The sequence below is a fragment of the Amaranthus tricolor genome, chromosome 6 (assembly GCF_026212465.1).
Source record: "Amaranthus tricolor cultivar Red isolate AtriRed21 chromosome 6, ASM2621246v1, whole genome shotgun sequence".
NCBI lineage: Eukaryota > Viridiplantae > Streptophyta > Magnoliopsida > Caryophyllales > Amaranthaceae > Amaranthus > Amaranthus tricolor.
Window position 1 is genome coordinate 30,365,562 of NC_080052.1, and position 13,329 is coordinate 30,378,890.

Sequence of the window (13,329 nt, forward strand, 5' to 3'; positions counted from 1 at the left end):
TTTTTATTAAAAAAATTACCTTACATGCGGTGCACCCTCCCCATTCGCCAACATCATGCTGCTATCATTAAGGTACTGTCTATTGTCTAATACTCTAAATAGTGCTGTTCCTCTGCTACTTTTTTTAACGTAAACCATAGAAGATGTCAGAACATTAAAAAAATCGAATGATGATTTTGGTTTATATTGATTAGCAATTAATATTAAATACTCAGTTTCATTGAAATATCATTTCACAAAATTATCAACATTAAATTATTCTATTATTTGTTAAGTAGATTGTTTGTTGCCTAGCAAGTAATGTGTCTGAGTGTTTCTGTCAATTGCTTTCTGGTGAGGAGTTTGATTTCTTAGTCAAAATAACTATTGCAATCTCAATACGATGTAAAAGTCAATCAAACACGTGGAAAAAACAATTTTCTAGATCTGTAATATCAATGGATCCAAATCTGGGTCTTGAAGATCTAGATCCAAAAATCTGAATCCTAATATGGGTCTATTCTAAGAAAATAAATCTGGATCCGGAATCCTCTAGACCCAGTCTAAATACGACCCATTGCTATCCCTACCTGGTGAGATTTAAACTCAAAACTCACTTCAATTTACATTATATAGCAAATACAAATGCACAAATGTGTAAACATCACCCAAGTTCGTGCACATTCTGGGTTTTCAGCCATTCGCTTATACCAGATTACCAAATTACCAAGAAGCTGGTAGATCCGGTGCAAGATAAAAGACCCATCAAATGTGGCTGATCTCTGTGCACAAGATTGAAATAGCTATAACTTGAAGCCATATGAACAGCTAGAAACATCACACTACAGGAAGAAATGAAGAATGATACAGCCTATTTTACTAATTCATTTGAACCTCTTAAGGCAGGCACCAAAATGTGCGTTGCTACCCAGCATAGTGCCTCAAACTATAAGGTTACAGCTGGTTTTATCATCGGATCAATAGCCTGATATATACGAAATCCTAATCCACTACTCCTACATAAAGGCAGACAAAACAATATCACAATAGGTCTCAAAGAAATCGCCTTTCTCTTAATTTCCAAGGCAGCTCAATCTTTAGTTACTGATGGCATCAGCGGATTCCTTCTTCACTCTTAAGTCTGTATATTTCCTTGATTGCTTCATCTACGCTGCATATCGCCATCTTCTCCACCTGATCCAATACTCATCACTCATAATGATTAAAAATATGCTCTTTGAAAAAGAATCGGCGTAATCTTCACACTTTAAAAGTTTACCTCTAACTTCACTCGTTTGGCCTTGTGATTATTGGGGAGAACACGGATTTCATTGATCAACTTGATGCACTCTGATGCGTTTTCAGGGGAGATAAATCCCACCGTAACGTTGACACAGGACTTCAAAGCACAAACACATAGATGATCAATAAAAAGGAAAAACCAATGAAAACTCTAAGAAAGACGTGAAATATGAATGTGATATTGAAGTTTTGGTCCCTCGCTGCTTGTATAGAGCTTCTAAGGTAATTTTAAGCCCATCACGGATATTCTTAAATAACACAATCACAAACTCGAGCACCATGAAGCTATACCTTGATATGCTTTATTTGGTAAGGGCATCCTGCAGGAATGAACACAGCTTCTCCAAGGCATTGATTGAACGTCCACGGTTCAATCTCTGTAAAATAAAATTCAAAATACTACCAAGTCAACAATTGCCCAAACAATGCCAACAAAAACAAATGGGTATAGAACATAAGATTACCAAATTCCTGTTTGAGTTGCATTTTGTGAACTGTGTCGAGATACAAACTTCCATCAAGAATTGGATGAACAACCTGAAACAAATATGCAAACTTCAGAATCAAAGAGCATTCTCTGGCAAAAGGAGTGGGAGCATTTCAATGATAGCGTTTCAATGAAGAAAAAAAACGTCCATAATTTTACCCACATTATTTGAAAGGCCACTTCCTAAACGTATTTCATTTTCGTGCTTTGAAAGGTACTCCAAGAGCTTTGAGACGTCTTGTCGGCGGAAGACATCCCACTGAGCCCCGCAATGTTCTGAAAGAGATTGTTTGTCATTAGCATCAAGACTCCCCGAAAGGTCCTGGTGAGGAATTTGATCAACATCTTTGTCAGGACTATGACTAGCCCTGGAACAAATCACTGAAGCATCAGAATCAGTATCAGAACCGTTAACTAACTTAGCAGGTGGAGATTTATCATCCGTACGAATGTTGATAACAGAAGCATCATTAGCGGCTGCAGAGCAACAAGAAGCACCCACTATCCCATGCCTCTCTCCTGCTTCAACTGAAACCTCACTGTGCAGTCTCGTATCATCATCTTCAAGATTCTTATTGGAAGTCTGACCTCCTAGGTCCTTCAAATTGATATTCCGTTTTATTAACTTCTTCATCTTATTAAGCTGCTCGGAGGAACATGTTGCATCACCCACATGTACTAAGATATTAACCTGGAAATTAACATTACGCCAAGCTCAATATGGTTACCAACGATCATGTGGGCCTTATGTGAAAGCATATTCTCAATATCAAAAGGATTTAGCTGATCCAGTACCACTCATTTCGATGCTCACCCAAACCTTTAAAAGTACTTGAGCAATAGAAACAGAATATACAAAACTTAATATAATCTCTCTTTTAACAGCCCGCACACAAACCCAACCCAAAAGAATGTCATGGAGATTAAACAGTAACACCAATGCAGCCATATTAAACAGGAAAAATTATTATATCATCAAAGTATCAATCAATAAGCAGCATTGAAACAGAAGGAAATAGATCAAGACTTACCTCATCGAAAGAGTTACAACACAATTTTGTCACCAATTCACCGCGTGCAACTTCATCCCTGCTACCACATGAGATACACACATGTGGACCAAGTATAGAATCCAAATAATACTCTGGCAGTTTCCCAGCAATATTCAGAAGGCCCACTCTAGGATTTGTGTATTCTTGAAGAGGTAAGGCATGAAGAATCTTGCTGTAACATCCTTCCAAGAGCTTCTGGGAAAAATCCGTTGAGATTTTTGCCTTCAGTTTTAGTGTTTCGCAATGTACATTCATATATCCCTCCTGTATAGATCCAGTGAATACCTCCTTGATACCAACTTCAACATCGTATGATCCAGAACAACTTGTAGCTTCAATAGATTCTTCTGCGCTTTTACAATTACCAAAGGCCTTTTCTAGATAACTGCAAAACATAGTGAGTGGGTCCCAACTCAAGGCAAATGCACAGTGAAGCACATTACGAACCTTCACAGGATGTCCCTTTCGCCAATGTTTCTGAAAATGAGCAAGCATGCAACTAGGATTATCAGAAGCACAAGGGCAGTACAGGAGGTTGTCATTGGACTCTTTCCGTCTAGAAACTTGCTGCAATTCACTACTTTTATTACCCGCCTTACTGATGCTGGTGCACATAGAACAATGAACAGAATTATCTGTATTTTGTAGGAAGTCATATTCAGAAACTGTTTCTGCCGCACTAATTTCTAGTTCCTTGGTCCAATTTAGAGGGAAAATACATCTCAAGTCGAGGAGGCTATTATCACAACCACCAAGCTCCATTGGTGGACATGATACACGAACAGAAGCTGTTGAGTCTTGTAAAGGTGCAGAAGAGGCAACATCCAGATTCGTTTTAGAGGACTTTTGACATGGAAAAAGCATTTTCGCTCCATTAGGGTAAGCACCCCCAAGAGACCCACCTTGAGCATATACTCGACAGCAACTTAAGCAAAGGTTATATGAACAATTTGGGCAGCTTCTGTGAAAATCCAATATTGGGCTTTTGCAATTATTGCTAACCCAAAGGTAAGACAATAAAGCAGAAATCAAAAAAAAATTACTACAAAAGTCTTGTTACAATAAATTTCTAGCTAGCTATGATCAATAAATAACATACCAGCAGCATTGATCCCTGCAGCCAACATCAGCTTGTCGAATCTCAACATCAGAGGGATTCTGCCCTGTCACACATTTATTTCTTCAAAAAGATGCACTCAGATAAAGGAACTAATTTTTTTTGAAAATGATAAATAATATTCCAGACCATACCTCTAAATTTTGCCTCTAACTCTACCTCAACACCCTGCTCCTGGTTGATTTGAACGAGAATGGGAAGAAGGAAATTAATCAAGTACTGCAAATGCTGAAACTTGCCTCCCAAAAAATTTTCCGTCAAAACCTCCTATAACAGTTTGTCAGTTAGTTAATCAAACTACTGACCAGCGAGCTCAAGATTCGGAAAAGTTGGTATGAAAAAAAGCATACATTGTTAACCTTGGAACCCACATCTTTTGACCGAGCAGTGCAACAGATTTTGCAATGACAACATTTGCGACAAATTGGGCATCTCAATTTAACTTCCTCGAGATCAGCAGATCTGAAGCATAAAATTAAAATCAAAGATGATATAGATGTGAATAGACGCATCATGACACGAGAAGTGAACAAAGGCCTTGATCACCAAATTATGTGGTCTCATTGCCAACTGCTATGTAAAAAATTGAAATATTAAAAGTTATGCCACGAGAACAATTGTAATGCATCAAAATACCAGACCCATCTGTCATGGAAAGAGAACGGCCCAAGCCCATCATCAAATACACATACTCAAGGAAAAGAAGGAGCCAGGACTAACAAAATTCTGTTATGCATTCTCTAAGTTGTTTCACAAAAAAGATTCTGTTCGTTAGTTTGTCACACCTTTTTGCTGAGCTGTAATGGGAAGTATTCTAGAATGTAGTACTTGCTATATATAGGGGAAGGGGGAATAGATTTGATTATGCTTGTAGTATCAACTGGGTCGGAGTTATCGAGCCACTCGAAGAGCTCGAGGGAACACAACGTTCTCTATTACATAAATACAAGCATTCCACCTTCTCTACTATTTTCTTTCTTTCTTTTCTGTTCTTACTATTCTGTCTAATCTCTTTCCGTTTCTTTTCTGCTTAATTGAGCTGCTGTCCGCCACCATAACACCATCATCCAGTCTTTTCTGGTTTTCTCTTACATTTAAGTAGAATCTTGAATTCAATCTCCTTTCTAAAATCATAAACTGTGAACATTACATTAACAACCCAATTAAGATAGAATTGAGTATTTGCTAGCCTATCTCTGAAATGAATTCTTCCTAAGTTGGAAGCAATTACTAGGAATATATTTCGACCTATGGTTACTTTTTTAATTGTAGCCTTCTTGTATTAGTATATTATCATTGTAATTTAAACCAAATACATCTATTTGTAAATTTGGAAAGGTAGCATAACCCTAGACTCACATACATCATACTTAAACTTCCAATAATGTTTCGTACACAAAATGGCATGTATACTGAAGAGGTATTGCATTTCAGTTCAAAGCACAAATTAAAAACATTTAAAGATCTGCAAGTGGCAATTGTACGAATCTAGAGTTCAGATATGGGATTAAATCACAAACCATAAACTCGCATTATGCCAACTTGCTCTAATCTATATGGTTTATCTAAACTTATTTAACTTATAAGAATTTATCTGAACTTGTTTTTTAAAAATATAAGTGAAATATATAAGAGACATTCACCATTTCACCTTATCAAAGCCGCAATCTGAACATATTTATCCTAAAATAGATTATACAGATAAGTTCTCAAGTTTTATCATTGTCATCCACGGCTGCCATGAAAATGTAAAGTCGAATCAAAATAACTATTGTCCACAATTCAATAGTTGAAATACAAAAAACCAATCCAGTCCTTTCCCTTACTACATCTATCCCTTTTGAGTAGACACCAGGATTCAACCATCCTTTTCTGAAATATTAAAACTAAAATAATATGAACGACAATAGTATGGTTAAGTCAATTTCAAATGCAACTTCCTAATTGGGAAGCACAACGCTCGGAATAAATATCTTATTTTTCCATCTAAATTACCTTTTCAATACCAGTCTCGCTTGAGTTCATCAAAGCAATATTTCTAAATGAATCACTTCTTAGATTTTTGAAGATAGAATAAGCCTAGACTCACATAATTCACATTGTGGTTTTCAATATTGTTTTAACGCACACAAAAGATAAGTAGGTAACAGAAAATTTTCATTTTAGGTCAAAATAAGCTATAAACTCCTAGAGATCATATGTAGCAATAGTACAAATATGTACAATCATGGTATTGATAAAATCATTGCATGATGAAAATGGGAATTAGAAAGATTAGTACAATGTTCCATACTTTCCCATATGATCAATCCACAAAACTCCCTTAAATCCACATAGTAAAAACTCCAATACGGCTATACCAATACTTCGATGCTTCTATAGTTAGAAATACTGATACAATACTACAATATTACTTGCCCTTCATAAGGTTTCAACAATATCAACTTAATAGAGATACATAATAAAATTACAGGTAGTGTTCCAACAGGGGGGATAAGATCAATAGAATGTACCTCTCTTTAATGCAATTAGAGCAGAAATACTGCTTCTTGCAACTCATACACTTGATCAAACACAAGTTATCAAACTTCCTACACCAATGGCATTTCTTTCTTCCCCTACTCTTCACTTTATCAACCTTCTTAGGGAAAGGCAAAATCTAAATTCACATAAACACACAACAAACAGCACTCAATACACACAAAATTATAAAAGAACATCAATAACCACCAACAAACCAAGGTAAAAAAACTACCTTAACAGCGCCAATAGGAGGAGGCTCAATATTCTTAGAACGAAAACGCCTCATAACCAAAGAACTCGAACAACGCCCTCCGATTTTAATCCCTAAAGACCCAACAGCACCATCAAGAGCTTGATTAGGAGGTACAGGAGGGATAGCCATAGACCCATAAGGCAAATCCCTAGTAACTTCCCCTGAATCAACCCCAATTTGTTTTTCACTCTTTTTTGTACTCTCAATTATTTCCCTCCTTAAGAAACCCCTAATCAATTCTGCCTTCATTCTCTTCATCCCTTTATTAGAATTATTCTCCAATGTCTCAATTTCCTTTTTCCTCTTCAATCTCTTCTCTACTTTCTCACTTCCTTCACCTCTCAAAATCTTCAATTCATCAGGAACAGTTATCCTCTGTTGCCTTAATCTCCCTTGTTCATAATGTATCTCACATAGTGTCTTTCCTTCTAAAACTCTCCTCTTGCACCTCCAACCTCTTCCATCAGTTCTCTTACACCTCAATTCTTCCTCCACCGTCATCGCAACTTCTGAAACTCGACTCATCTTCTCCTTCTCTCCCTCCACCGCTACCGTCACTTGGGAAATTTGACTTATCTTCTCTCCCTCCATCGCCACCGCCTCTAACTCATTTTCTACCTTAAAGACCACCTGGGTACTCTTATTATTCAAACTCTTCTTTCTCTTCTTACTACCTTTCTCTTTATCAGCTAAATCCTTAATTTTCATACTCCCAAAATCATCCTCACGAAAATTCTGCTCATGTAAAATTCTCTCCTTAGACCTACACTCATTACCATGGTTTGGATTATTCGGCACTGGCACTGCCACCGGCACCGGAGATTCTTCTTCTACTTCTTTTCTAGAATCTTCTTCAATTGCGCACACATTTTGTTTCTCTTTCTTCTTTCTCTTACTGTTATTATTCCTTTTCATGTGAGTTGCACAATGGGAAAACCCTTCCACTACTTTATTCTTACACCTCCAATCCTTCCCATTATTCCTCGTACACCGCAAATTCTCCGGTACCGGAGTTACAATGGTCCCGGGTCTGGGTCTGGGTCTGGGTCGTCTTTGGCTTAGGGCTTTGGGCCTAATCAAATGAATCTCACAAAGCGTCTGCCCATCCAATGCCTGATTCTTGCACCGCCAACTTTTTCCATCATTCTTACTACACCTTAAATCATCCGGAACTGTACCCAGAAGAATAGGAACCGGTTCTGGTGGTGGGTTGAACTCGAATTCATCAATGGGTTCAGGTTCTGGTTGTGGTGGGTTGAGCTTGGGTTCAGGTTGTGGTTCGGGTTTAACTATAAGTCGGATCCGAACTCTGGGTTTAGGTATGGGGTCGAGGTCGGGTAGAGGATTAGGGTTAGGGATAGGAGTAGGGCGTTTTTTTTGGGAACGGTGTAGATGAGAAAGGCAGAAGGATTTACCATCGACAATTTTGCGTTTACAACGCCAATGACGACCGTCGGTTCTCTTGCATCTAAGATCGTCCGGTGGTAATGGCTCCTCCATTGATGAAGAATACAGAATAAGGATAAAGAAAAAAAAATATTTGTGTGAGAAGAGATGAAAAAAGAGGTAAAGATTGATTGGTTTAGGGAAAAAGAAAAACGGTTCTGTTTAGGAAACAGAGACTGTGTCACTCTACTCTCTTCTCTCTACTCTATTACGATTCAGAAGATGTGCAGGATGCCAGTAACTCATTAGTCATTTCTCTTCCCTCCCGTCACGACACAAAAATTACTACTTAAATCACCATAAAAATACAAAAAGAATAATATTAAAATATACAAAATTAAAAAAAATAAATTAAAACGACAAAATTCTCACCATATCACATCTTACGACATAAAAGTGATTTATTAATCTCACAAATAACCGTTATTTGCTAAGACTTTCTTGTCGCGAAAAACAACATTATAGTTGTTATATTTTTGTTTTTTTACGCATGTACGATTTTAATTTTTAATATCTTTAATTTTATATGGTTAAAATTTTGAAAAAGTTAATATTATGAAAATATGCATCAAGACAAATTAAATAAGATCTCACTTGAATATGTTTTACATTATACGTAGAGAAATACATATCAAACAAGATTAATTGGTGCACAGTAAGTAGTTTTTAAAGTTAAATGTAGCATTTTGAGTGAATGTTGAGAATATATTTTCACTTTTATATTGAAGTTTTTAAATCAATAGTGAAAAATGTTTAAAATTCTTAAAAATGGGTAGATGTAAATTTTAATTCAAACATATTATTATTCAAGTCAAATTGGGTTTAGCTTTATTTTTATTGGGGTAAAATTGTTAAAAATACTGATTTTGATTTCACAAGAAAAAAAATTTAAATCTAAATAAATAGTATTGTGGGATATAAAACTGAAGTTTTCATTCATCCATCTTAATTCTTTATTATAAATTATATTGTTTGTAAAATAGTATATATTTGAAAAATAACATCACAACTTTTAGAAATATTGTGTACCACTCCTACCACTCATCACAAACTAAGTTTTTTATAAAAATTAGATTTTTACTAGATTAAACTAATAATAAAATCAACTTGATTAAACTACTAATAAAAAATCAATTTCTCTGTGAAAACATGTTTGTATATTTAGGATAATCTCATTACCCAGCATATTACACACATCCAAAGTCGGTGAGCCCTAACGGGTATATAAAATCAAACCCCCCGAAAATTCATCCAAAAATTCTACTCCTTAAACAACAATGGCGACATCAAAATCAATGGATGATAAAGCATTCTCAGATAGAGTGAAGAAGACTTTTGGATCTCTATTTGCATCCCTAGAACCTTCACCTGCATCTTCAACAAAGCCACTCTGGTCTCTTACAAATGCCCAAGTTGAGAAGAAAGAATGGCGGCGTGATAAAGACACTTCTGATAGAGATTCAAACCCTTGTTCTTCTTCTTTCAATGAATTTCTATCTCAATCTCGCCACAACTCCCGTAAAACTATCAAAAAATGTCGTGAAGGGCTTCACGATGACCTCCAAGACATTGATGATGATGAAGATGAGGGTGGCGATGATGAGAAAGATGATATCATTGATTGGGATGTTAAATCGTCAATTGGGTTAGATTCTACACTTGATAACGAGGTAATACTACTTTTTAAGTTTCTATATTTAGGTTTTTTGGGTTGTTCAGTTAGGTTTTGGAATGCAAATTTTTCGGTTATTGATGGTTTTGTTAATTTTTGAGTGAATTTTTGCTTAATGTTAATGAATTAGTGTAGTTTTTATTGAGAAGTTGCATACTTGTTATGATTGGTTTATGCTATGTCAATTGTTTTTCATAACATATGCTATGCCTATGTTGTGAATCTTGTGATAGAAGAGATTTTAAAGTTTTAATCTTTTTGTTAGATTGGATGAAATCAAAAATTTTGATGTTTGGATAATAAAGCTAGAAGATGAAGATATTCTATTTTGAGTAGACTATGGAGTTCTGTTAGAGGGAGCTTTTTGTCTTAGTTAACACTGAGAGATGTTGAGGAAGGGGAGGGGGAAGGGGTTTGTCCGTGGAGAATATAGCAATTTTGGTGCATTTGTGCAATCTTATTCTTGATGCACTAGGTAGTAGGTAAAGCATATTAGCATAATGCCAGGATACTTTTATGTGTAGCTGTGCTGTTTCTTCTGGCAACAAAAAAAGAGGATAGGTTATTGAAGTGGTATATTATGAGAGTCTCAACCAAAAGCATTAGTTCATGGTTGAAACTCCATGATATGTTATATGCTCTATTACGTTTCCTCATAAGAGAACTTTTTAGGCTAGAAGTGTGATGCAAACACGCCCTCATGATCCTCACATACATGGTGCTAAACACTATTTGAAATGAGGAATTGATGAGATTTGAACCCGTGACTCTTCTATCACATGGCTTCTGAGACCATGTAAGGAACCAACTAGATTAAGCTGATAGTTGAGTCCCAGCCGCCCAAGATATGCTATGTACTATAATATATTAATAATAAAAAGGTTATTTTGTAGTTGTTTGCTTTTGGAAAATAATGTGCACTTCTTAGATATGTGAATTGTGAACTTCTCAATTGCTGATGACCCTTGCTATCAAGGGTGGAGTTTACTCTGACATTGAAAATTTTTATTAATGAAGAATCTTCAGCAATATTTTACAGTGATGAGATTTCCCTAAAAAGTTCAGCTATCTAATTACACTAGTAATCATTCTCCTCTACATAGCTTGTTAAACAATGTTAAACAAAAAGGTCTTGGCCCATAACAAGGTTAACAATTTTTTTATGGACAAATATCAATCGTTAAAGTTCCACTAATTTCTTCCAACCAGATAGACCATAGAATTGGGTAACAACAACACATCCATAATTTTGTTATTGGAAGTCAAGGGTGAATTGCTCACCACTTCTTTGTCATCGCAAGTCATGTGCACTTATTATATTTAATGTTGTAGATGACCCTTGCTATTTAGGGTGAAAAAAATGACTTCTTTATTATTACAAAGGTAGAGTTGCATACACTTGGGCTCCAAACCTTACCTTGGTAGGAGCTTAGGTGGAAGCTACTTTATGACATCGGGAATGCTATTGTCTGTTCAAGTATTTGGGGATTTTGGGCTGAGAGGGAGTGGTATAAGGTAATGTAGCATTTGAAAGTCACGCACTTCTATTTTCTTGATTGTTCTTGGGGCTTTTCCTATTGATGCCTACATTTTGACTGCTGTTTAGAGAGTACAAATCATAACTGTAAAATTCATGTTTTTGGTTATGGATTTTGCAGGAAGAAGAAGATACTTTTGACAAAGTTGCCATAGGAAGGGAGAATGCAGGTGATCGATTGTATATGAGCAATGTGACTGCTGGCAATGATTCACATTTCATCACAGATGACTTCCCTGGTGCGGTTGGGAGTAGGGGGAAGGATCCTCGTGCTAATCGGTGGGCTGCTATCATTAGATTGAAAGAAGATGATGCAGAAGCTGCTGCACAGACAGAAAAAATAAAACCTGGGCAGCCCCCTACAACATCTAACGGAAACTCTATGTATGCACAAGGCCTTGAGAAGCTGAAACCATTTTCAACAGAAGGCCTTGACAAGTTGAAACCTATACTGAAAAGGAAGGAGCTTGAATCGACGTCAAAACCATCAAAACGTGTGAGGTTTGACCCTGCATTTGTCGGCAATGGTGATGGAACTGGAGAAATTACTGGTAAGGATACCTCTACACAAATTATTAACCAACCTGTGTCGGATGAGAAAGTTTCTAAGGTCCCAGATTATATGAGGAATCCGTCCAGTTACACGCGCTATAGTCTTGATTCCTCTAATGAAATGAGCAATAAATCAAATACTAATGCTAATGTGGACTATGTGGAGATGGTGAACGAAAGAAGTGGTGGGCCAGGATCCAATTCTGATGTTCACACTGATCTCCCAAAATCAGTAACCTTTGTTCCAAAGAAAAAGTCAGATTTTTCTAAAGCTGTAGATAATGAAGATAGTCAATTGAAAGGAAGTGATGCGAAGCGTACCTCAATTCAGTCCACCTTTCTTGACGTCGCAAGTAACGAGCAGGAGAGTGAAGTTGGCGACATGGAAGTTGATGAACCTGAAACAAATGCAGAGGTTGACACGGGCATCATGTTTAAAAAACAGGGTCGTCAGTATCGAACCAAGCCCCAGGAAGATGACGCTACCTAAATGGTTATTCCTGTTATATGGCCGCTAGCTTTGTCCACTTTTTGGTCAGACGACTTGTGGGTTGTATGCAGCTTGGTTCCGTTCTGCTAACTAGAAAGCAAATTGCTCCAGAAACTCCCAAGGTGCATGTAATTTGAAACAATTTATTTTTCTTCATTTGTTTGCACATTTTAATTCTATCTCTCATCATGAAATTTAGTTTTCTGCTGTGATACTTATGTACCCCTGCTGTAGAAAACTGATCAATGTGAATTCATATGCACATGGTTTTGAGCTATGATCAATGATGAAAATGCATCAAATCAATTTATCGGTAAAATATCATCTAGTATCCATGGTAGTATGCATTATGCACGCTCTTTTCGTCATTGACTTCCATATTCATAACTCGAGAGTCGAGACTAATGAGTTCAGTTTAAGATAATAACAACATAATAGTGTCAAAACCTTGATCCCAATTAGGCCTGTGCATATATTCTTCTCATTGCACAGCCCTTTATATCAATCTTTATCTATTTTGATGAACCCGGCCCGTATAAAGCCCCTATCTATATTGTAGGCCCGGTCTAACCCGGTCCATGTATGCTGAGCATGATCTGACCCGTATCCGGCCCATTGCACAGCCCTAATCCCAATGATCACCAACATATATTCTTCTCATTCAGTTATTTTTATCTTTTATCATATGCTTCCGTAAATATTGTAGTTCTTTATATCTATCGATATTTCTTTATATAATATGATTAACCATGGTACAGACTTAACATTGGAGATTTTAAAAGTCTATAGGGGGTCTTACGTTCAGAGAAACATTGCTTTTCCCCCCCTTTAAGCCTGATCTTAAGATCTGTATGGTGCATCATAGTTACAGCACTGATATTTTACTTTCAGCTCGTATTGTATGAGACCTTCTCACCAC

General features: G+C 36.5%; 2 protein-coding genes across 3 annotated transcripts; one reads left to right on the plus strand and one right to left on the minus strand.

The window, feature by feature from the left end:
- Positions 1-109: 109 nt before the first annotated feature.
- On the minus strand, positions 110-8,424 carry LOC130816157 (lysine-specific demethylase JMJ28-like). 2 transcript variants are annotated; one of them, XM_057682815.1, is made up of 11 exons: positions 6,693-8,413; positions 6,451-6,596; positions 4,297-4,399; positions 4,072-4,204; positions 3,920-3,983; positions 2,800-3,817; positions 1,932-2,459; positions 1,746-1,818; positions 1,573-1,658; positions 1,259-1,378; positions 110-1,173 (listed from the first exon to the last, which is right to left on the minus strand). In XM_057682815.1, the coding sequence occupies exons 1-11, from the start codon at positions 8,211-8,213 to the stop codon at positions 1,093-1,095; spliced, it is 3,873 nt and encodes a 1,290-aa protein (XP_057538798.1). In that variant the 5' UTR covers positions 8,214-8,413; the 3' UTR covers positions 110-1,092. The 2 variants fall into 2 exon arrangements, with proteins under 2 accessions (XP_057538798.1, XP_057538797.1); XM_057682814.1 differs by having other exon boundaries at positions 118-1,173; positions 4,288-4,399; positions 6,693-8,424.
- A 903-nt stretch (positions 8,425-9,327) lies between these two features.
- LOC130814836 (uncharacterized) lies at positions 9,328-12,729 on the plus strand. Its single transcript, XM_057681065.1, has 2 exons — positions 9,328-9,829; positions 11,490-12,729. Exons 1-2 carry the CDS (start codon positions 9,437-9,439, stop codon positions 12,408-12,410), a joined length of 1,314 nt encoding a protein of 437 aa, XP_057537048.1. The 5' UTR covers positions 9,328-9,436; the 3' UTR covers positions 12,411-12,729.
- Positions 12,730-13,329: the final 600 nt, after the last annotated feature.

Bases quoted from the DNA above. Each gene is read 5' to 3' on its own strand.
- LOC130816157 (XM_057682814.1), bottom strand. From the start codon at position 8,213: ATGGAGGAGCCATTACCACCGGACGATCTTAGATGCAAGAGAACCGAC. The intron at 4,400-6,450 runs GTACATTCTATT...TTTATGCTTCAG, and splicing joins TCTAATTGCATTAAAGAGAG to ATCTGCTGATCTCGAGGAAG. The intron at 3,818-3,919 runs GTATGTTATTTA...CCTTTGGGTTAG, and splicing joins TGCAGGGATCAATGCTGCTG to CAATAATTGCAAAAGCCCAA.
- LOC130814836 (XM_057681065.1), top strand. From the start codon at position 9,437: ATGGCGACATCAAAATCAATGGATGATAAAGCATTCTCAGATAGAGTG. The intron at 9,830-11,489 runs GTAATACTACTT...TGGATTTTGCAG, and splicing joins ATTCTACACTTGATAACGAG to GAAGAAGAAGATACTTTTGA.